This window comes from Alligator mississippiensis, chromosome 5, assembly GCF_030867095.1.
Source record: "Alligator mississippiensis isolate rAllMis1 chromosome 5, rAllMis1, whole genome shotgun sequence".
Taxonomy (NCBI): domain Eukaryota; kingdom Metazoa; phylum Chordata; order Crocodylia; family Alligatoridae; genus Alligator; species Alligator mississippiensis.
In genome coordinates, this window is record NC_081828.1 from 14,516,811 (window position 1) to 14,538,251 (window position 21,441).

General features: G+C 47.9%; 1 protein-coding gene across 1 annotated transcript in view; it reads left to right on the top strand.

The window, feature by feature from the left end:
• The first annotated feature begins 16,818 nt into the window (after nucleotides 1-16,818).
• The window catches only part of NFIA (nuclear factor I A), a 310,278-nt gene continuing 305,655 nt past the window's right edge, over nucleotides 16,819-21,441 (top strand). Inside the window, exon 1 of the mRNA XM_019489142.2 lies at nucleotides 16,819-17,112. Coding sequence (XP_019344687.1) covers nucleotides 17,110-17,112 — 3 coding nt within the window. The 5' untranslated portion in view covers nucleotides 16,819-17,109. The remainder of the gene's footprint in view (nucleotides 17,113-21,441) is intronic.

The window sequence follows — 21,441 nt, forward strand, 5'->3', positions numbered from 1 at the left end:
TTGTAACAGCAACATGTTTTTACTGACTTGCGTTGAGTTTGTGATCCATCATGCCCTCCAGATAGTTCTTGGTAGTGCAGCTGACCCAGTTGGTGTGTGTACATTTGGTTCTTTCTCTCCTGTGTGCAGCACCTTACATTTGCCTTCAATGATTTGCATTTTGTTGTCTATAGCCCAGTCTTCCAAAACATTGGCAAGCATTCCCAGTTTTGTGTAGTCTGCAGATTTGGTCAATATATTCTCTATTCTTCCTTCCAAATCAGTAATAAAAATGCTAAACAACACTGGACCCAGAGCAGACCCTTGTAGGACCCCAGTTAAAACCTCCTGCCAGTCTCACATCGATCCGTTAATAGTTACTTACCTTGCGGTTATCCAACCAATTATGTATCTTCCTAATGGTAATTTTGTCTGGCCCACATTTCTCCAGAATGAAAGACTGAAATTGAGTTTGTTTGACAAGACCTATTTTCCATAAAACCATGTTCAGTGGCATTCATTAGATTCCTGTTCTTTATTAGCTGAATCCTGCATTCGCTTTTCCATTTTTTTGTCCAGAACTTATGCATGCCTCAGTCCTGGAGTCATTTTAATAGGCTCAGCTAGATTATGTGCAGGCAAACCAACTACTGTAAAGAAAAAGGCATCAGGGATTTATTGTGATCAGCTATTCCACAGTAGCTGCCCAGGTACACTCTCTCACCCATGGCTAGATGAAAGCTAAATCATGGTAGGTGCACGGGGCTAAGCTACTGTGCTTTCTGAGCTTTCATCTGCCACAGAGTCAGAGCATGTACAGAGGCAGTTACCACTCTACAGGTGATGCTCCCTTCCACCATGGCATAACTAGCTCATTTGCCCATTCCCCTCAAGAGGCTTCAAATTACTGGAAATTTGCTTTTAGCTATAGAGGGCCCTGATTCAATCCCTGGTATTGCCTAGAGTGGCCGTGTTCACACTTACGTATCGTCAGGTGACTAATTGATCAGTTGCCAACGTGTCCAATATGCACGCTGTAAAAACAACTCATTATGTTAATGCATGTGATCTAATTATGTTAGTACATATGATAGGTTACATTACTGGTCATTGATTTACCTACGGTTCTAAAGGGCTATTAGTGTCAAAATTATGATGACTGTCAGTTTTGGGAGAATAGCATGGCTGGCCACATGCTTCCTGAAATACATCATGTCAGATGCACCGTGAAAAGTAACATGAGGAAATATTGGCACTCATGTAACTATCCATAACTGTTGGATTTCTACAAAGTGATTCTACTGCATCATAATTAAGGGTTTGAAAGTCAAATGATTTAAGTGCTAGTTTTAATTACTGCTTGGTGAACTTTAGTGTGTTAGAATTGTCACAACTTTCCTTGAGGATTAATCTCAAGCCAGGCAATACAGTGGGAAATTATTAACTCATACTTTGGTTCAGCAATTAAATGCATTACAAGGTTTATGCAATTAGCTGTTTAAGATGTCATTATATTTTGCCATCTGGTACACAGGAGTTTATGCATATGAACAGGCACGTGTTGAAGTGATTTTCACTATATGACTCTTGATCTCAACCCAAATCATCACTATAATGAGTGGAAGACACAGTGTACAGTACATTAGTGGCAGGTGCATACTATCAAGCTTCATTTTAATAGAAGACTTTCATTTTTCCATTTTTAAAGTATTCTGCACAAGTGCTGGAGAATTAATTGCTCGTTTGCAATTTAGCAAAGCCTGAGGACATGCTATTTCTCACTGCTAAGGAACATCAGGTTTCAGGAATGGAGCTACTGAATTTACGTTCTTTTCTTCTGTAACTTAAGGGCACCTTCTGCCTCCAGGTACCAACAGGGATGTCTCTCTGAAGTCAGGGGCAAGTATGCAGTTGCATTTTGAGTAAACAGACCCAATGATTTCTATGTGAAATGTCTAAGGGACTAGCAGACTTCTCAAAGATGTGCAGCAAGGTAAATCTCAGAGTGGTTAACATACAAAGCAAGCTGAAGGGATTCCTTAAGCCCCACCGATGGGATGACCCCTATGAATTACTTGACAGTGGCTAGACAGCTGGTTGGCAATGATCTGTGTGGTACTCTGTTCAGAACTGCCTCCGTGTGTTCCCCTGGCCTAACTATCTGTCACTGCCATTTCCACCTCTTGGCTCGCATCTGAAACTTAGACCATAAGTTCTTTAGGGAAGGGACCTTTTTTTTGTCCTGTGTTGCCCAGCGCAGCGGAGCCCTGGCTTCCTGCCACTAGCACCGTGCGCATACGGTATATTAATAATCGTGGTGGAACTGTCCTTATGAGGGTCTCAAAACGTTTCCTAATCACTAACAAATGAAACCACACGGTACTTCTCTGAGGTGTTACTGTCCACTTTGACGGAGGTGCCAAAAGTTTAAGTGACATTCTTGGTTGCATGAGAAGCCAATAGCAGAAACCAGATTAGAAGTATGAACCCCAGTCCTGCTGGAACTACCATGAGCCTTTTGGGATTAGAGCACTGATCCCTAATCTTAGCCCTGAAAACTCGTCACATAGAGGTGTACATAGCTGAGGAGGGAAGAAAAAGCTTTCTCTGGATGGGGCGGTTTGAATGTTCAGCACCAGGTTATGGATTGCTCAGAAGGGATTGCATTTCCTTGGCTTCTCCCTCTAAAAATAAACCGCAGCCTATTCGCAACTACTTTGCAAGTTTTGTATTCCATAGTGGAAGTCAGACAGTTTCCTAGCTGAGTCCCTGTTATTCCAGTTTACAAAAGTCCTTCTGTGAATGATAGTAAGTGTTAAAACTGTATGGAGTTCTCAGATGTGTTGTAAAATGTGATCAATATTCTAGTAAATCAAATCTCTGGATACTCTTAATTCCCTGGAGATATGGATAATACCTTGCGGGGAAGGGAAGGCGTTTCAGCAAAGGATAATTCTAGCTACAGTGCCTGAAATCTCCAGCATGAGAATTATGCTGCGTCTGTTTACATGGGTTAGGACTTCATTATTGAATTACATTAAAAGGGCGCCCTCTAGTGTCCTATTATATTACACGGGTAAAAGTAAAATGGACAGCTGTGTTCAGCAAGGCCTTTCTACTAATATCTTCGCTTAGTTAGTTGATTATTATTTAGTTAGCAAATGAAACATTTCCAATAGCAGGCAAGTCACCCAAGTAAAATAGTAAGAAATATTTGTATAGAATACATTTAAAGTTTTCTGTTAGGTTAAAATATCTAAGGTATGTTATCAAAGGATGAAGGCTAGAATACTAGCAAAATAATCACAGAAATCTGTGATCATACACTAATCTATAGAATCTGACTTTCTTTACAAATCAGTGGTGATGGTTTTGTGGTCATTTTACCAGTGGTCATCTGTATGGGTGGGTGGGTGGGCGTGCATGTGTGTGCACAAGCATGTATGCGTTGAAACAGATTTCTTACAGTCATGAAAATGTAGCGATGTCCATCCGGAAAATAATGGGCAGTGTTTTTTCAAGTGGATCCACACCATCCTGCAGCCCGCGTTCATTGATCAGTTTTCTTCTAATGGAAGTAAACAGGTGATGAAGATAAAGGAAAGGAAAATGGATTTCAGATAACTGAACCTAGGAAAAAACATCTTTACAAAGAAAATACAGGCAAGGAGGTCCTGAAACCCAGACTCGCCCAAGTAGCCCAACGAACTTAGGGGCTTTTCCTATAAGTGTAGTCCAAGATCCTATAATTTTAAGACCACATAGTTACTATCCTTAGCTGGTATAAGTATGTATGTGAAGTCAATGGAAATATGATCATTTACACCAAGGGGCAGTTTGGCCCCATATATCAGTATGTTTTCTTTAAATCACCTGTTTAACTCTCTTTTTATTGAGCATTTACTTGTGGATTCCTTAGGGGATTCTTTCTCCCTCCCCAAGAAAAAAGCATCCTTCCTTTAAATAAATAAAAAAACAGTCTTGAGAAAGACTTAAGCATTAATTGAAGTGCACTGGAACTTTTCTAATCATTACAAATCCATTGCAAACAGAGCAGCCATTGAAATGTGACACTGATGAATGAGGAGCGCTGATGGTTTCCTTGGAAAAGTTAGGTTGCTAGTAGTGAGAAATGTGTCCTTTATTTTCCCAGGAGAACATTGCTTTTCTTCCTCTCCACCCCCCCTCCCAAAATCCTTTTGAACATGTAAATACCTATGCTGGTAAAAGTTAGGGTGAAGAAGCCAGAGTACACTGCAGTGCTAGAGAGATCATCCCCCTTTCCAATGTTTATGTTATTAGAATAATTTAAATTGTGCTGTGGGTACCACAATATAAGGAAGCAATAGTAAAATGCAAAGAAAATGGTGTGGTAACATCTACTCTAGAGAGCTTAATCTTGATTGTATTTTGTTTGTCCAATTACGTTTGGCCATATAGGCTTGTCTGATTTTCTTATAGTCGGGATAGAAACCCGGGTAATGACCTTGTTTGATTTTGAATAAATAGATGTGCATACATGACAGCTTATAGACCCCTCTCCCTGTTCTAGCGCTCTTAGTGTTTTGAGTCATTACTGTAATATATTGTAATGTCTTCATCGTGGTTTATGCGTGTGAGGAACTACCCCAAAACAATGACTACAGGCAGAGGTATAACAGGACGGTTTGTGCCCTGGGTGGTAGTGGCAGCGACGGTCACAGCAGTGATTGGGGTCAGCTGCAGGAGCTGGGCCAGCAGCAGTGATGACTCTGTTCTTGTGGCACCCAGGGCTCATGCCCCAGTCACCCACCCATAGTCACACTACTGGCTGCAGGGCAAAATCACTGTCCCACAGATACTCGGAAGCAATAGCTATCAAGAGCTGGTACAAGCACCAGTACAGGTAAGGTTTAGGTTACGATTTTAAATGTTCCCACCCAAAACATCCTCTCTTTGCTGATATACCCAGAGCTGAAAGCTTCTGCATCATGGCTGCCTGCCTGGGAGTGCCTCCAATCATTTCTGCATCTTCTCATTCCCATCAGTGTTTAAACTTCTCTAAATCCCAGCCTCACACAATCTGCTGTATCCTTTGGGGAAGGAGGAGAAAGTGTAACCTTTGAAGCAACACAGGCTCTGCTATGAATTAGATCTAGTCCATCTAAGGGCCCAGCGAGCACATTATTGAGACGTTTTGAATGAGGAAGATTCCTTGTGTGAGCAAGTTTTGCTGGACTGAGAAGAGATTTTCTGCTGTAGGAAAAGGAAAGGCAAGTGAGTTGTTGATAAGGCCACGAATTTTTGCTGGGTAAACTGGCACTTGTCACCAAAACATTTCATAACCACCCAGAGCTACTTTGTACACCATATACTTCCCATGCCGTAGAAAGTACTGGTATCTGCACTAATATATGGTCTACATTTTGAAGACTGTCTCAAGCCTATAGTTTTATGAACAGTCCCTTGTGGGTGTAATGAGATCGTAAGCTCTTTGACAGAGTCCATGCTTCTTTTTCTTTGTACTGCATCCAGTACAACAGCGAACTTGTCTACAACAGGGGCTCATAAGTGCACGGTGATTGTTTGCAGTTTTCATGTGTGTGCTTTTCAAGTGCAAGGGTCACCAATATGTACATACTCCTCATTTGCAGACCTGGGCAGAGAAATTAGCTGTTCATGCATGCAGTCTGTTTCTTTCCCCAAAGTAAGGGGGCTGGTTTAGAAAATGTGGCTTAGAATCTTAGCTGCCAAGTTCCATTTCTGTACGCTTAAGGCAATACAATAGAAACCTGACCTTATACACACCAAGTCTAATACCACATAAGGATGCAGCTGTGCTGATGCCCTAAATCAGGGGTGGTCAACCCCTGGCCCAGGGGCCAGATCTAGCCCACAGATCCATGTCATCTGGCCTGCATCCATAAGTCTGACAATTTGGCAGTCGGGGAGCAGTGACAGCATTAACTGCTGCTCCCTTGCTGCCACATTTCTGGAACTGTGGGGAGCCTGGAAGGTGGATAACGTGGCCTCATGCACTGGATCAGGTGCACAGGGGCCAACTGAGATAGCACAGAGCTGATCCAGGCATGCAGGAGCCAGTCAAAATGGTGTGGGGCTGATATGGGTGTGCAGAAGCTTGCCAGATGCAGTGCAGGGCCCTATCTGGGTGCACAGGGGCGAGCCAAGGCAGCTCAGGGGTGATCCAGGTATGCAGTGGCCAGCCAGCAGCAGCCCAGAGCCCAGTCTGGGAGTGCAGGGCTGACTAGGCACAGGGCCTGGTTCTGGCACATGGGGCCTCATCCAGCCCACGGACAGGCCTTGCACCACTCATCCAACCACAGGACCGAAAGGTTGAGCACCCCTTCTCTAAGTGGTGGTACTCTGACTGATGAGAGAATTTTAGGATTAGATATATGGAATGAAAATCTATATGGTTAAAGATTATTACTGCATGTGATGTCCTCAGATCAGGGGAGGTGTCACACAGATGTGCTGCACTGTTGCCTCCTTGTGAAGAGTTCAGAGAGCTGTTTAAATAAACACGTGTCCTTGCATCCATGCTTTGATTACCAGAAAACCTTTCCAGGCCTGTCAACTGCATTGGCAAGGCTCATACTGCAAACTATCAGGAAGCTGTGAGACAGCTGTTCCCCACTTCACCACTAAGGGGTGATGAAACAGCCACCCAAATAATCAAAGTCCCTTCTCTCCAGGCCCTGCACAGGCAGGGACTGCTGCTTGGAGAGGAGGGTTCCTTAGTGCTGATGCTGAGTTTGCACCGAGTTTACTGTGGCCCTTTCATACCCTTTGTCTTTGGGGCAGTTCCCCTGTTCCTGTGAGAAGTAGGATTTGCCTGCAAACTGAAGCCAAAACCCTCAGCTGCTTGTGTACGGCCCAGTTCATGTTACATGGATGTCCTGCTCCTGGCCCAGCCCTTATCCTCTGCAGGGGTTATTTAAATAAAACAGAAGGTGGCCTCAAGAAGCCTGATCCACTTGACTCCTGCTGATCAAACAGCTTTTTCCACTCTGTGTGTGTGGATGAAGGGGAAAAGCTGCGAGACTGGACAGGAGAGAGAGAGAGAAAGTGTCTATATATGGATGTATATGGATGTGTGTGATTGTGTGTGATGTGATATGTATGTGTGGTGTGTGTAAGTTGTGTGTGCATGTATATGATGTGTATGATGTGCATGTGGTGTATGAGATGTGTGTATGTGTGTGACATGCGTATGTATATGTGATGTGTGTGTTGGCTGAAAGTGAAAACCACGTGGCCTAGCAAAGAATCAAAGCATGTGCCAGCCTTTCCTAGAGAGGATTAGGGCCCCGTGAACAGGCCACCATAAAAAGAGAAAAAGAAATCCTTGACTGCAGTCCCCTACAAGAAAGTTATTGTGTGCAGCTTTCCAAATGCCAGCCTGTCCCATGTAGCAAAAGGCAAATCTGTATTAACTGTGCTTAACTCACAGTAAGCATCAAGGAGGGCCGGTGGGCCTAATTCAGACTGTATTTGAGCTAGTGGAAGTGTATGGGGGAGGCCTGTAGTCTCTGCCAGTATGCAGGGACCAGATTCTGCCATGACTGAACGCAGCACAAGTTTGAAGCGTAGGCCCTGTTTGGTATAAAACTTAGTAATAATTGTAATATCTTAAGGAAAAGCAGGGCCTTCAGAGGGCGAGGGAGAAAGAGTTAGGGCTATGCTCCACGTGTCCTGGTACCTGACATAGGTACCACAGCCCGTCTGTCCTTCATGGGCAGGTCACCCCAGAAGGGAGTGAGTTGTCCTTAAATCTCTCCTTTTCTGCTTAGGCAGCTAACAAATGCTGTACGGCAACTAACGGAAGTCACCAGCCATGCAGTGAGACTTGCTGGGGTATCTGGGGCGACCACATCTCTCCTGCTATTTCTGAAGAGTGACTCTTGCCCCCAGCTCAGATACCACTTGCTTGTCCTTGGGCCAGTGGACAAAGGTGAACTGAGTCTGGTGTTCAGTTCCAGACCCACCTTTTGGTTAATACACAGTTACTGCCGGGAGCTGGACACCAAGCTCATGGCAATAACCCAGTATGTCCAGCCTGGAGTAATGGGCCAAGTCAGGATGAGCCCATTACTTGGTTCAGGCTGTAGGCAAAGGGGTGTAGATCTGTCCCTGCTCCCTGAGCCATGCCCACCCAGGCTCACTGCTAGGGTCAAGCTGTGCTTCCTTACTCAGACAAGAAGTGGATGGCAGGGGCACTGCTGCCCTGTGGCTCCTGTGCCGGCACACTGTGAGTCCTGTAAGACTCCTTCCGTCCCTTCACTGGAGATCTCTGGAGCTCATTCCCTCTGGCCTGGGTGAAGGCCCATGTTCCAGGTGGGATCTGTGCTTGACACTTCGACCAATGCTGCCCAAGACTTGCACAGCCTGGCTGGGTCCCCCAGGCAGCCAGTGCAGAAAGCCCCAGGGTTTGCAGCACTGCTGAGTGCATCGCACTCCCCTTCTACACCCCACACCGATTCTCTGCTCACTGGAGTTAATGGCAGTTCTGCCATAGGCTTTCATGGCCGCAGGACTGGGTCCTTAGTTTGAGTACTTTAATCCCAGTCCTGGGTGTTTTGTGGGGTGGGGGAGCTGAAGACTGGCAGTGCTCTGGATTAGAAAGGGCTGGTGAAAGATTGGGGGCCTGATCCTTTAGTCCTTGCTCTCCTTAAAGCCAACTGGAGAGAGTGAGGGTCCTAGAGAGTTCACTGGGGATGCTGAGAGGATGCTGATGGACCTGATCCAGAGGTGACCCCCACCTCTGCTTTGCAGGTCCCAGGCTGTCACAGGCAGCAGGTGCTGGACATGGGTGGTCTGTGATGTAGATTGGAGGCTGTGATTGACTTTTGTTGAGGACTCCCTTGTGCCCAGGGCTCCCTGGAAGGAAGGGGTCTCCTGGGAGGCATCAGTTTTGTTCTCCCTCACCTGCTGCTCCAAGCACAAGGTCCTGATTTGAGCAACTGTGTGGTCCTCACTGTAGTGGGGGCAGGGGGAGCGTCCAGTATAAAGCAACTGAAGTCCCTACAGCATCTCCGTCTGCAGGACTCAATAGGCAACAACCCAGAGCAAAAGCCACGTGATGAAGCTTTCCATTTGCGGGGTGGAGGAAGGAGCGAAAGTTTCTTCACCTCTTCAATCTTTGGACGTGTTTCATTAATGCCAGGAGCTTAGGCAGTGCTGAGGAGGCACCCACCACCCCTGTTAGACCCATCCAGAGGAAGGGGGCACCTTCAGTGCCTCATTTTTTCCAGCTGTGGGGCGGTTTCTTCTCTTGCCTCCCCTCCCGTTCTCCCCCAGTATCTGCAGCCTCACAACTGCCCCCCCAGCAACAGTAATAACCTCCCCCCACCTCCCCCGCCAGCTTGGCTGGAGCTCCTACCGCCGCTGGGACGCTGCTTCAGGTCAGCATCCAAACTCTGTGGGACCTGCTGAGCAGACATTGAACTTGCTCGTCATTTCCTGCCCAAAGGGTCTCATGGAGAAAGGGCTGCGTCTCACCAACCCCAGGCCCACGAACTCAAAGGGCCTGGGGACAGGCCAGGGCAGCTGTAGGGTGAAACAGGTCCCTGAGATGTGCTTTGGGTAGGGAGCTTACAGTAACTTCATGTGCTCTTCTAAGCAGCTGGTTTCTACTGTAACCTTTTTTCACTCTCCTACTAAATAGTTTGAAGTTTGCAGCATTTCAAGGGAGCTCCTCTGTTTTCCCCATTCAACTGTCACAGTAGGAGGTCATCGGATCAGGGAGGAGGCACCACCTTGCACCTCAGCTCCGCTTTAGGGTCACTAGATGTTTGAACCCAGGCCTGAACTTTTTGGGGGGTACAAGCTGGAAGCCTACTGACAATTTTTTTCCCCCCCACCATGTGAGGTTTAAATCAACATTGAAACCAGGTTCGAGGAGCTGAAATGGACCATTTTGTTCTGGTGAAACTTCCTCTTACCAACTGAGCGGCCGCTCTTGAGTTGGGGGAAATATCTGATCCGGGCACTGAACTAGCACTGCTGGCATGGGTTTGTTCCCTGCCCATCTGTCGCACGCAGGACAGCCGCCCGGGCGCAGCACTTCTGGGTGATGTCACAAGGATGAGCCTAGAGATGTTCAAATGACTTAGAAGTGGGGCTAGTGCAACCTTCCCCCAAAAAGGCATGCTTGCTAATTAACAAAAAAATAAATAAAAAAAAAATAGGAAAGCTTGTCTTTCTTTTCCAGTCTAGGAATAATCAGGAAGAGGAAGGTGAAGACTTTGAGTTTGCTGCATAACCCAGGATTTTAAGTTTCTCATGTTGACCTGGCTGGAATAATGTATTTAATGTTTGTTAACCCGCGCCCCCAGAGATGCATTTCCACCCCGCAGCCCCCAGCGAGAAGCGTGCAGGGCAGGCGCGGGGGATCTCGCGCTTTCTCGCTTCTCCCCGGCCCGCAGCGCAGGGTTTCCCGCAGCTCTGCCCCTCCGTTGCGGAGGGCAAGGGGGCTCCACCGCGTGCGGGCCCCGCAGCACCCCGACACGCGCGCACACACGTGCACCCCGCGCCCCCGCGTGCACACGCGCCCGCCCCGCGCCGCCTCTTACTTGCCGCGCGGCTCCCGCGGGGGGCTGCGCTGCGCTGCGCTGCGCTGCGCGACCCTCCCATTGCCGGGCAGGGCAGAGGGGCTCCTCCGCGGTGCATGTGACTGCGGAGCTCCGGGCGGTGCCAGCGCCGGCGGCACCTCCTCGCTGCCTGCGCTTCCCCGGAGCCGCTTTGTAGCCTGCAGAGATGTTAAGGGCAGGACACGTCGCAAATGAGCAGCTGTGGCTCAGGGTGCCGCTGCTTGCGGCTACTCCAGCTGCTGGGTTTAAGGAGCAGCTACGTCTGAAGAGGAGGGGAAAGAAGAAAAGACAACAATCTCTGTAAGGGGGGGGGAAAAAAATGCTTCTTGCTTTTGGGAGGGGGAGTTGGGGGGGGGGGGGGGGGACAGCAGGCATTGCTTTTTTCATTTACCCGAGAAAACCTATTCCGTGGTGGCTCACTAACAAGCCCGGAGATTTGCAGCAAGACCCCAGTTCTGTAAGACCAGGAACAAGTCTTTAATAATTTTTTTCCCCAAGTGTACTGAACTGGCAGAGGATGACATCCAGCCTTGCCACCTGCCTGCTTTTCATGAGCCAAAATTAAAGCAAAAAAAAGGATCCATTTGTTCCTCTGCAATTTCATCTCATTATCTCCACCTATAGGTTTGAAGTGTACGGGGGTTATCCCTGGGGTGTAAAGTTGTAGCGGTGTTGGTCTAAGGACATCGGCAGACAGGGTTCTTTGGGTGATTCTGATATCTTTTATTAGACCAACTTAAATAGTTGGGGGGAAAATTCAATTAGTTTGAAATTTCAGTATTTTAATGATTTTTTTCAATTAATTTCACCTTAATTTTTTTCCAACTATTTAAATTGGTCTAATAAAAGATATCAGATTCACCCAAAGAACCTTGTCTTCCTGCGGTGATCACTGAAATGGTCCCATCATGGTATGGAAGTTAATGTCCCCTTACCATAACTGCATCATGCTCTAACCTTTTTCATGGTGCTGTTTCAGGCACAGCATAAGAAAGGCAAGTGTTACAAGTTCAGGGGTTACATATTTCTTTTTTTAAAAGGAGTTCTGTTTTATGAAATAAAGCAGCATCTGCATCCCCATGTTGTCCACGACTGAAGTGCTACATTGCACTAGGCCAATGGTTTTCTACCTGTGGTCCACAGACTGCTGGGAGTTCAAAGACTACGCCTAAAGAGTATGCAAAAGATGTCTGTGATCAATCAAAAGTATGGGAATACCCACACTTACAATTCAAAGGGGTCTGTACCTGCATTTGAAATTTCCAAAGCGGTCCACATCTCCATTTGAAAATTTTTTAGGGGTCTGCAAATGAAAAAAGATTGAAAACCACTGCACTAGGCCATCGAATTTCAGTAAGAAAGTCTTCAGAAAAATTCAGCTGCCTAAACATACACATTGCTTAGATGTTATACAAAACCTACAGGCATTCTGGAAGGCAAAGCCAATTGTAAGAAGTGTTAGTTAAGTGTATTAGTTAGTTGTTTGCTAAGAGAACCTAGCAAATGCTTCGTGCAGACTGTTGATAGCAGCTCTTATACAGTATTGAAAAAAGGATACATATATAGGACAAATAACTTTTCTTGGATGTGATCTTTGCAAGTGTTCAGAGTTATAAAGCAAGAGTAGTTATAAAGTTAAATGTGTTAAAATGTAAATGTGCTAATCAGAATTTAAAAGTAGTTGTAATAATTTAATCATACATGTTTGCTTCGTTAAAATGTTTAAAAAATAAAAGTTGGGTTTTATAAAACTGAGACCGTAGATACATTCCTGTCTCCCCTTTCTGTCTCCAGTGCAGCTGAGTTTTGATTCTGGGCTCAAAATATTGCGCTTAAATTGCAGAAAAGTACAGACAAATATCAACCAAATTCATGATCTCATATTGCAGTTTTTTTAATTTCTCTTTGTTTTGGAGAAAACGATCAGCTTCCTAGCAACACATATTTCGACTCCTTACTAAGACACGTAAGTCGTACAGTAAAATGCACTGTTTTAAAAAATGAAGGCCTCATGCACGATCGAGTTTTAGGAACGATTGTAGAAGAACTTTATGCAGCAAATGCAACACCAGGGAGAAAAAACGGACATGGGAACGTGCTGAGAAGCTTCGTGCCAATCTGTACCTTTGGCACAAAGTTGCCTGAGTTTGTCTCTGAAAATTGCTCGTATTCAGTAGAATTCAGTTATAATAAAGGAAAATACAGTGACTAAACTGTGTGTTTAAACAAGTCACTCATTTTTTCCCATTTAGGAAATACTGTGGAGCTCCTAGTTTTATATTTTATTGTCCACAAAGAAAAATTCAATGGGCAATGCCGTCTGGACAGCATTTCAGTTAGGCTTTAAACAACAATTGGTGGCTATGAATGTTGTAGTTAACACTGGGAGGCATCCTGCATTATAGCCCTGATTTTAGGCACGTCTTTTCTAAACAACTTACTGCCGTGTTATTCTACGGAGTTTAATTAATAAGTTCTAAGCCTTATTTTCACCCCAGGTATTGAATTTCAGCTTTGATATAATAGTAAGTGAACACTGGATATGAAATGCTACCCTCAATGCGCTGTGGCAAATAGCAATAAAAAGGAAACCAGCTTGTATAAAAGAACAACAAAAAACCCCTTCAGTGTAAAAAAACCTACTTCCATGTAAAAAAAAACCCTACAGTAGGTGTTCGCTATCAGAACACAATTTTTATATTTGACTGTACCCCATTATCCTCAGTCAAGCAAATCTACAAAGAAGTGCAGGACTGCGTCCAAAATTATATAATATTTCTGCCACACTGTGACATTAAATACTGGATTTGGAAAGAAAGCAACATCAATACAGTAGACTTTCATCACTCAGTATCACAGATGAGTCATTTATTTGCCACCAGTTTTAGAATAGGAGAGTAACACCATGGAATGACATAAAATGAAGTGTTTCTGTATATTACTGTGTACATGTGTATTCACTTTGTAGAGTAGCAGTTTAATGAATGTGATGGTGGTCCCTACCAAGTTGAGGCAAAGCCTCTATTTGTACAGTGCCTTGCACACAATCTAGCTATAGAGTTGGAGTGTCTCAGCATTTGTCCAGTACAAATTATTTTTTCCTGACAATAAAGCATCTTTAATGTGTTAAGTCAAAATTGTGTTTATAATGAACATTCACTTTGTTTTCAAACTGGATCTTGTTTTCAAAGTACTGTTTAAACAAAAATGCTATTTATTAAATTACAACATTTACAATAAAATAAGGAAAGAAAAGGATGGTTCTCCGGAATCTTTCTCTCTGATTCCTCTTTTCTTCCTTTCATTAGTTTGAGCCTCTGTTATTGTAAGTTACTATTTTCTCTTTCTATTAATTGCAATGCACTAAAATATAAGCTCATAGGAAAATATGTCATAAATATGTGGAATGCTTCACTGATGTATTAAAACCAGCATCAATATTATCACTTTTTCTCCCAGTGGGATAAGGAACAAAAATCTGATCATTGAACGTCTAATGAAAAGCTTCACAAACAGGTAGGATGGTCCAATGGTCAGGGTGTTAACGTAGGACTTTGGAGGCTTGGGTTTAATCCTTTGCTTAGCCACTCATATCTCACATACTCAAGTTACTTAGGCTCAGATCCTGGAAGGTAATTGAGAGGCTAGGAATTAGGTGCCAAAATACCTTTCAAGAACTGGGCTTTAGCCTCTCGCTCTGCCAGTAGCCAGTCTTTGAAAGGGGTATAATAACTCTGCCCTATTTCATAAGGCCGCTGGTGCTCAGATACCTTGAGGATGAGGCCTAAGAGAGACAGCACAATGCTCATGTGAAAAGTTATTATTCACCTGCACAAAGTAATCTTCACTGAGCATTTTGGCACTAGAAGTTTCCATCAAATCTATTTGTGCGATCGTTTAATCTAAAACATAAAACAGCTGAGCCTCTAGGCTTATCCAACTCCAGGCTTATCCTATTGTGTAAGGGTCATACATCACTTTTGTAAGAATGCTATTATTTATTTATATGACTGTACTGGTATGAGGCCTGATTGGGGATCAAGGCTCTCTTGTGCTAAGTCCCAGGCATGCACACAGAAGTCGATCTCTGCCCCAAGGAATTCATACACTGTTCCTTTACTTTCTGCTTCTTCTAGAAGCACAGAAATTAACACCTCCAGACAGTATTGCCTTGGGATGGGCAATTTCAGCATTTTTAAAATACACATTGCGTGAGTGCAAAAGAATAGAGGGAAGAAGTGATCTCAAGCTGGTCCTAAACAAGCAGCTCACTGTCCCATGGTGCACACAAGCAAACACACATGCACAGAATATTTTAATTGGAATAAGAAAAGATATATAATATGCAGCTAATTGTGGGACAATTCCTACTGATTCTGATCTCAGGATTTAGGCCCAGGTCAAGGATATTAAGGTGCCTAACTATTGATTTCCATTGATTAATGAGATGTAGGTACCTAAATAGGAGGATGGCACCTAACTCCCTTTGAGTATCTTAGCCTTGCTCCTGTATTGTGTATGTAAGATTTTAAGGGGTTCCATGGGTTATCCATGGCTCCAGGAGGCTTTCAGTGAAATTTAAAATCCTAACCTTGAACGGTGCTGAACTCCCTCTACTCAGTCTAATTTCTGCTGCTGGAGTTAACAGTGGTCAGCACCTGTGGTCTGTATCAGAGAAGCTTGGGCCTGCTGGGAGTGAATGATACTTGCACTGAGCTCATCAACCCTTGCAGGATCAGACCTTGAATTCTTACCTCTACATGTTAAAATGCAACCATTAATAACCATTTTTGTTAAGATTACCCATCTAATGCCTCACCACCTTTCCAGATTCCCAGCATGTTCTCCCTCCAGTGCAATCATTGCCCCTGTCCCTTCCAGCAGTCTTTGTACTCTCGATAACAGGATAGACAGTCCCTTATCATGTTCCTCTTAACAATGCATTTAAGTGGCTCAGGGGAAAATACAGGGTTTTCATTTAATTTGAAGACGCCATCAGTTGTTGCTTTTCTAAACAGAACCATTTGGGAACAAACACCAGGAAATATCAGAGGTCTCTACTAAAAATGTCACTTTAGTTTCCATGGACATATTTAAAGATGTAATCTAGTCTATTTAAAACTGCTCAATATGAGGAGTAACCATGTACCCCATCACTCTGTAACTGCTGAGGAACCATACTGTGGTATAAATGTTAGGAAACTTAGATAGATAGATAGATAGATAGATAGATAGATAGATAGATAGATAGATAGATCTAGATCTGTCTGCTGAGGAATAGGTAGATTGATAAATGGATCTATCAATATCTAGATCTGTATTTCAGTATCAACATATATGTCTTAAGAGTTTCCAGGTTTACTAATACAAAGCTTCTGCTGCTAGTAAAGCTGTGCCCATCAGGAAAGACAGTTAAAAACTACAGAAAATTGCCCGGTTGCTTTTATTTCTTATGCCCTCTTGGTGGAGATTTTTCTGTTGAGTTTAGCAAGCGGTATGCGAGGAGTTGTGGAGAACAGGGCTCTTCTGCAAACATGTCCAAAGCTAGTACACCACACACAAAGCCAGGAAATCCTCTCTGGGATGAAATCACTACTGGGGGCGGGGGGCGCTGTACAAGTCAAACACTTGGCAGCCACTTACTCCACGCCTGCATTGCTATGCCCCACGAAACACAAGCGCTTGCTCTGTGAGGGATCTGCCAGGGGTTTTAAGGCTGAGCACAATCCCAGATCCTTTTGTTTGGTTTGGGCGGGTGGCGTGTAGCCGATCGCAGTTTCCCTGTAAAATGCATTTGAGGTTGCCCCAGCGCACCCTACTGCGGCAGCAGGGGGAGGTGAAAACGGGTGCAAGGTGAGCTCGGGAAGAGACATCCGCACCGCAGGCTGCAGCGCTCGGCCCTCGCCCTCCCCCAGCCCGGCCCATGTCCGCCTGCAGGGAGCTCGCACTGCGCACGGAGGCTCCCTCCTCCCGCAGCCGCCGCCGCGGTGCCGGGCCGGGCCGCAGCGCTCGGGGGGCTGTCCCGGCCGGGCTCGCGCTGCATCCCGGAGCTCGCGGGGAGGGGAGATCCAGCGGCTGCCATTGGCTGAGCCTGGGCCCCCGTGTGCAGCAGCCTCCTCCTTGTGCGTGGTTCCTATGCAAATGTGCAGCGATTGCGGAAATAAACAGGGGGGAGAGGGAGGGAGTCTGCCGAATCGATTGCAACTTCTGCAAAGTCTAACACAATCCAAAGCACACAAGGCAAAGCCAGGGGGAGAGAGAATCCGAGAGCCCGGCTTGGATCGCTTTCAAATGAGAGAGAGAGAGATTGCATTGCAAAGCCTTCTGATTTGGGAGTGAAAAAAAAAATCCTAACCAGCAGTCTGCAATTGGCTCCAGCTTTTATTCTCTTCCGGGTTTCCAACGGCTTCAAGTTTATTTAGGGATTTAAAAAGAGAGAGAGAGAGAGAGAGAAAGAGAGCCAAAAAAAAAAGTGTCAACCCATGAAGCCAATCGTCTCAGCCTTGTAAAGTTTCTCACGTACTCTTTATACCTTGCAATGGTACGTGGTGCATCTTCAACTTTTTTTTTTTTAAAAAAAAAACAAAATCTTGTTTCCATGTTTTTATAAACAAAGCTGTGCGTGGCGCGAGACTGGACTAGCTATTGTGTTGCAGATGCGGTCGTTGGAAGCGATTTGCTCCAGAAAAAAATGCCTCGCTGTGTGTATCGGTGCGTGTGTGCGTGTGCAGCCGGGTGGGTGGGTTTTTTGTGCGTATGTGCACTAGAGTTTCCTTTTTACAGGGATTTGAGAAAACCGCTGAGCTTGACAGATTTTTTTTTTCCTCCTAGCGCTTGCTCGGCTCCAAAAAAAAAAAAAAAAAAAAAAGTACCCGTACGTGCTCGGGTCTGTAACAAGACGTCTGGCATCCTAGCACAAAAGGAAGTGTCTAGACGTGGGGTGTAATTGACAATCGCGTTCTCTAATCAATGTTGCAAAGCTCCATGACGGGCCTGCGCGCCGTCCAATGAGAGCGCGGCCTGCAACCCGGGTGTTGCAACGTTCGAAATCTCCCAAGGGCGGGAGGGGGATGGGAGGGGGCTTGCCTGGGTTTGTTTTTTTTTTGGTTTGGTTTTTTTTGCTGAAGTTGTTTGAGCTCAGCAGGAGCTGGTGTCGTTTCAAACTGTCAGAGCTTCAGCAAACTCTTCCGGATTTAGCAAAGCACAAAAAAATAGCAAAGTGTTTCCGAGTGTTTAGCAAAATGCTGAGTGAGGGGGATTTAAAGAGAAGGGGGGGGCACCGAGTTGTATGTTCTCCTTTTGCACTTTAAAAATAGATGAATGTCAGGGCAATTACAGCAGCCCTCCTCCTACGGTTTGCATTTATATGAAAGAAAAATCTGTCGGTGTTGGTGTTGGGGAGGCGGGCAGGGGCGCTGCAATTGTGTTGTCTGCCTTGATCCCGGTTTGTTTGCACTGCAGGGCAGAGGATGAGACTGGGAGAGGGAGTTGAGCGCAGGTATCTTTGCGCGTTGGGGGTCCGGAACCAAAAGTCTCTGGAAGTGCTTTGGAAGGACAGGCATGCGCCTCCCCTCAGCACGCTCCGCGTGTGTAGCATTGTGTCTGCTTTCTCAGTCCATTAGTTGCCTAATGGTGAGCAGTGTGCATTGGGGTACAAGTGAACATTGGGGTACAGTGTGCATCGGAGCACAGTGTGGATTGGGGCACAGTGGATTGGGGTACATTGTACATTGGGCTACAGTGTATTGAGGTACAAGTGTACATTGGGGTACAGTGTGCATTGGAGTAGTGTATTGAGGTGCAGTGTGCATTGGGGTACAGTGTGCTTTGGACTACAGTGTGGATTGGGGCACAGTGGATTGGGGTACATTGTACATTGGGGTACAGTGTGCATTGGAGTACAGTGTATTGAAGTACAGTGTGCATTGGGATACATTGGGTTACAGTGTATTGTGGTACAGTGTGCCTGGGGGCAGTGTATTGAGGTACAGTGTGCATTGGGGTACATTGTGCATTGGACTACAGTGTATTGAGGTACAAGTGTACATTGGGGCACAGTGTGCCTTGGAGTACAGTGTACTGAGGTACAATGTGCATTGGGATACACTGGGCTACAGTGCATTGTGGTACAGTGTGCCTGGGGGCACAGTGTATTGAGGTACAGTGTGCATTGGGGTACAGTGTGCATTGGACTACAGTGTATTGAGGAACAAGTGCGCATTGGGGTACATTGTGCATAGGACTACAGTGTATTGAGGTACAGGGTGCATTGAGTGTGTCGGGTCTGCTCTCAGGATGTGAACTCGCGGGGTCCGTGTTTGCTCGGAGAGTGACTTTCAGCTGCGGCCAGGTACGAAGGGGTGACGGGCCCGCCCCGCTGAGTTTGGGGGTCGCCCCAGACTCCAGCCTTCCCCTTGGCTTTGTCTGTCTGCAGCTTGGAGCCTGGCCCGAAGCCCTCCCTAGATATCAGTCCCAGACACCCGTCCAGGGGAAACCAACCCCAGCACAGCCTGCCTTGAACTGGGAGCTGGCAGCCACTGACTTGAACTGTCCATCTCCCCTTTCCCTGGGGCGGTGGAGGTGCTCAAGCCCGGCCGGGGAGTGAGCTGGGGGCAGCCCTGAGCCCTCCCGCCTGCTAACTGGTGCAGCGAGAGGCCAGCACAGAGCAGGCGGAGTAATGAAGGGCGCAGAGTCCGGAAGGGAAGACACCCCCCCCCCCCCCCAAAAAAAATGTTGGCTCAGAAACGGCTCCTGTAACAAGCAAGGAAAGTTGCGGGCCGGATCCGGGCCCCGCCGCCCGGCCCTCCCCGCGCAGCGCCGGGGCAATCACCGCGGCCCCGGGCTCCCCCGCGTCGCTGCATCGCGGGGGCCACGGAAAGTTTCTGCCAAGAAAACCTTGGCAACGCGCGGCCGGGCAGGGCGCCGCGGGGAGGGGGGGAGAGCAGGGGGCAGCGCGGGAGCCCGGCTTGCTCATTTAATGAATCAATTAATTCATTGATTGATTGAACTCGAGCCCCGCGGGGATGATCAAAGCGCCCCAGTTACCCAAAGCCTCCTGCCCGGCCACTGACCTCCCGGGAGGCTGCGGCGCGGGGCAGCGCTCCTTGCCGCGGGGTTGGCAGCGGCGCTGCCCGGGGCCGGGCCGGGGCGGCTGCGTGCCCGGCCGGGCGTGCACCGTGCGGCGGGCGGGGGGAGCGGATGTGCAGGGGCTCGGCGCTGAACTTGGACGCCGGCTCTGCCTAGAGGGCGCAAACACTCGTCCCGCGTCCAAAAGTCTTCCGAAGGGCGCCAAAAGTTACTGGAGATAATAGCGCTAACCGCAAAGCGCCGGCAGCGAGGCTGCGGCAGCCACCGGGGGTGGTGGGGGGGGACACGATCCTGCCCGCCGGGGCCGGGGGCTGTGCAGGATCGGGGCCCGGGCTGGGCAGGATCGGTCAGCGCGCGCTGGAGGGGGACCCCGGGCTGGGGTTGGAGTCAGCCTGGAGGGTGATACTGCCAAGGGCTTGAAAGTGCGGGGCGGGGGGCGACTTCGGGTGTCCCAGCTGTCTGCAAAGAGGGTCGGTATTTAAAAGACACAAAGAGAGAGACACACACACCGTACACGCACGGAGATAGACGTACAGTACGCACACAGCCCCATGCACGCGAAGGCAAGCTGTACACACGCACACCCACATACACACCGACAGATGCGCGCACACAGACACCCACACCCACATGCATGCACATACACGTGCTCATGCACACGGACACGGGCTTTGAGCTGTGTCTGCCCCCTCTGCCTCCGCCGCAGCCCCCGCTTCTCGCCCAGCCAGAAACTTCTGTCGAGAAAACCTGCCGAGGGGCAGCGAGCAGCCGCGGGGCTGGGGCAGGGCATTGGCAGGTCCAGGCCCCAGCCCCAGCCAGTGCCTGGTCCTGGCAGGGCAGACCCGAGCTGTGCCGGGCTGAAAGGCGCTGAGCCCGGGGACCCTCACCTGCCCCCGGAGGTGTCTCAGCCCCCGCAGGCGGGAGGGGACCGGCCTCTGGTGGCAGGGTGCTGGTGGTCTAAGGACGTGGGCAGACAAGGTCCTTTGGGTACATGCGATCTCTTGTATTAGACCAACTATTTATAAAAGAGATCGCATGTACCCAAAGAGGCTTGTCTGGTGGCAGGAGCCTGCGAGCCCGTCCCTGGCTGCCCGCGTGCCCGGGGAGGCGAGGGGAGAGCCGGGCATCCCTAAAGCTGCGCCCCGAGGGCTATGGACACACGTCTCGTGAAGTTTGTGGCCGCTTCCCGCCCCCCGCGACACTCTTCGCGGGCGGGCTGGCAGCCGGGCCCGCGTGCGGCGTGTCTTGTGGCAGCTCCTTCTCTTTTGGGGGTTTTATGAATGGCCCCAGGCGCGCGCGCGTGTGAGTGTGTATGTGCGCGATTGTGTGTGTGTGTGCACGGAGGGGGATGCAGAGTGGTGAGGGAGCCGGGGGCAGAGCCGGGACCTGGACACTTTCCAGCCCCCCCAGAAGACCCCGGCCCGTCCCGGCGCCCTCGGGGCAGGACGCCGGGACCTCGGCGGAGGCTGCGAAGTGCAATACAGCCGCGCTGGGTGGGGGAGCTGGGTAAGGGAGATGGGCTGGACTGATTGATGTAGGAAAACCCACCTCCCTGCCCCTCAGGTGCTTGATTTCAAATGACCCCAAGTGTGGGGAGAAGTGGCAAGTCCTGTACCCCCCCCCTTTCTGCAAGGGACTTGACTACAAAAGAGCTGGCAGCTGTGGAAACCCCGCCGTCCCTGACTCGTGTGCCATGTGCAGGTCTTGCCTGTGGAAACCCAGAGCAGCCGGTCCCCAATGCAGGGCTATAACTCATGGCTTGAAACACTCGAGGCTCCCACAC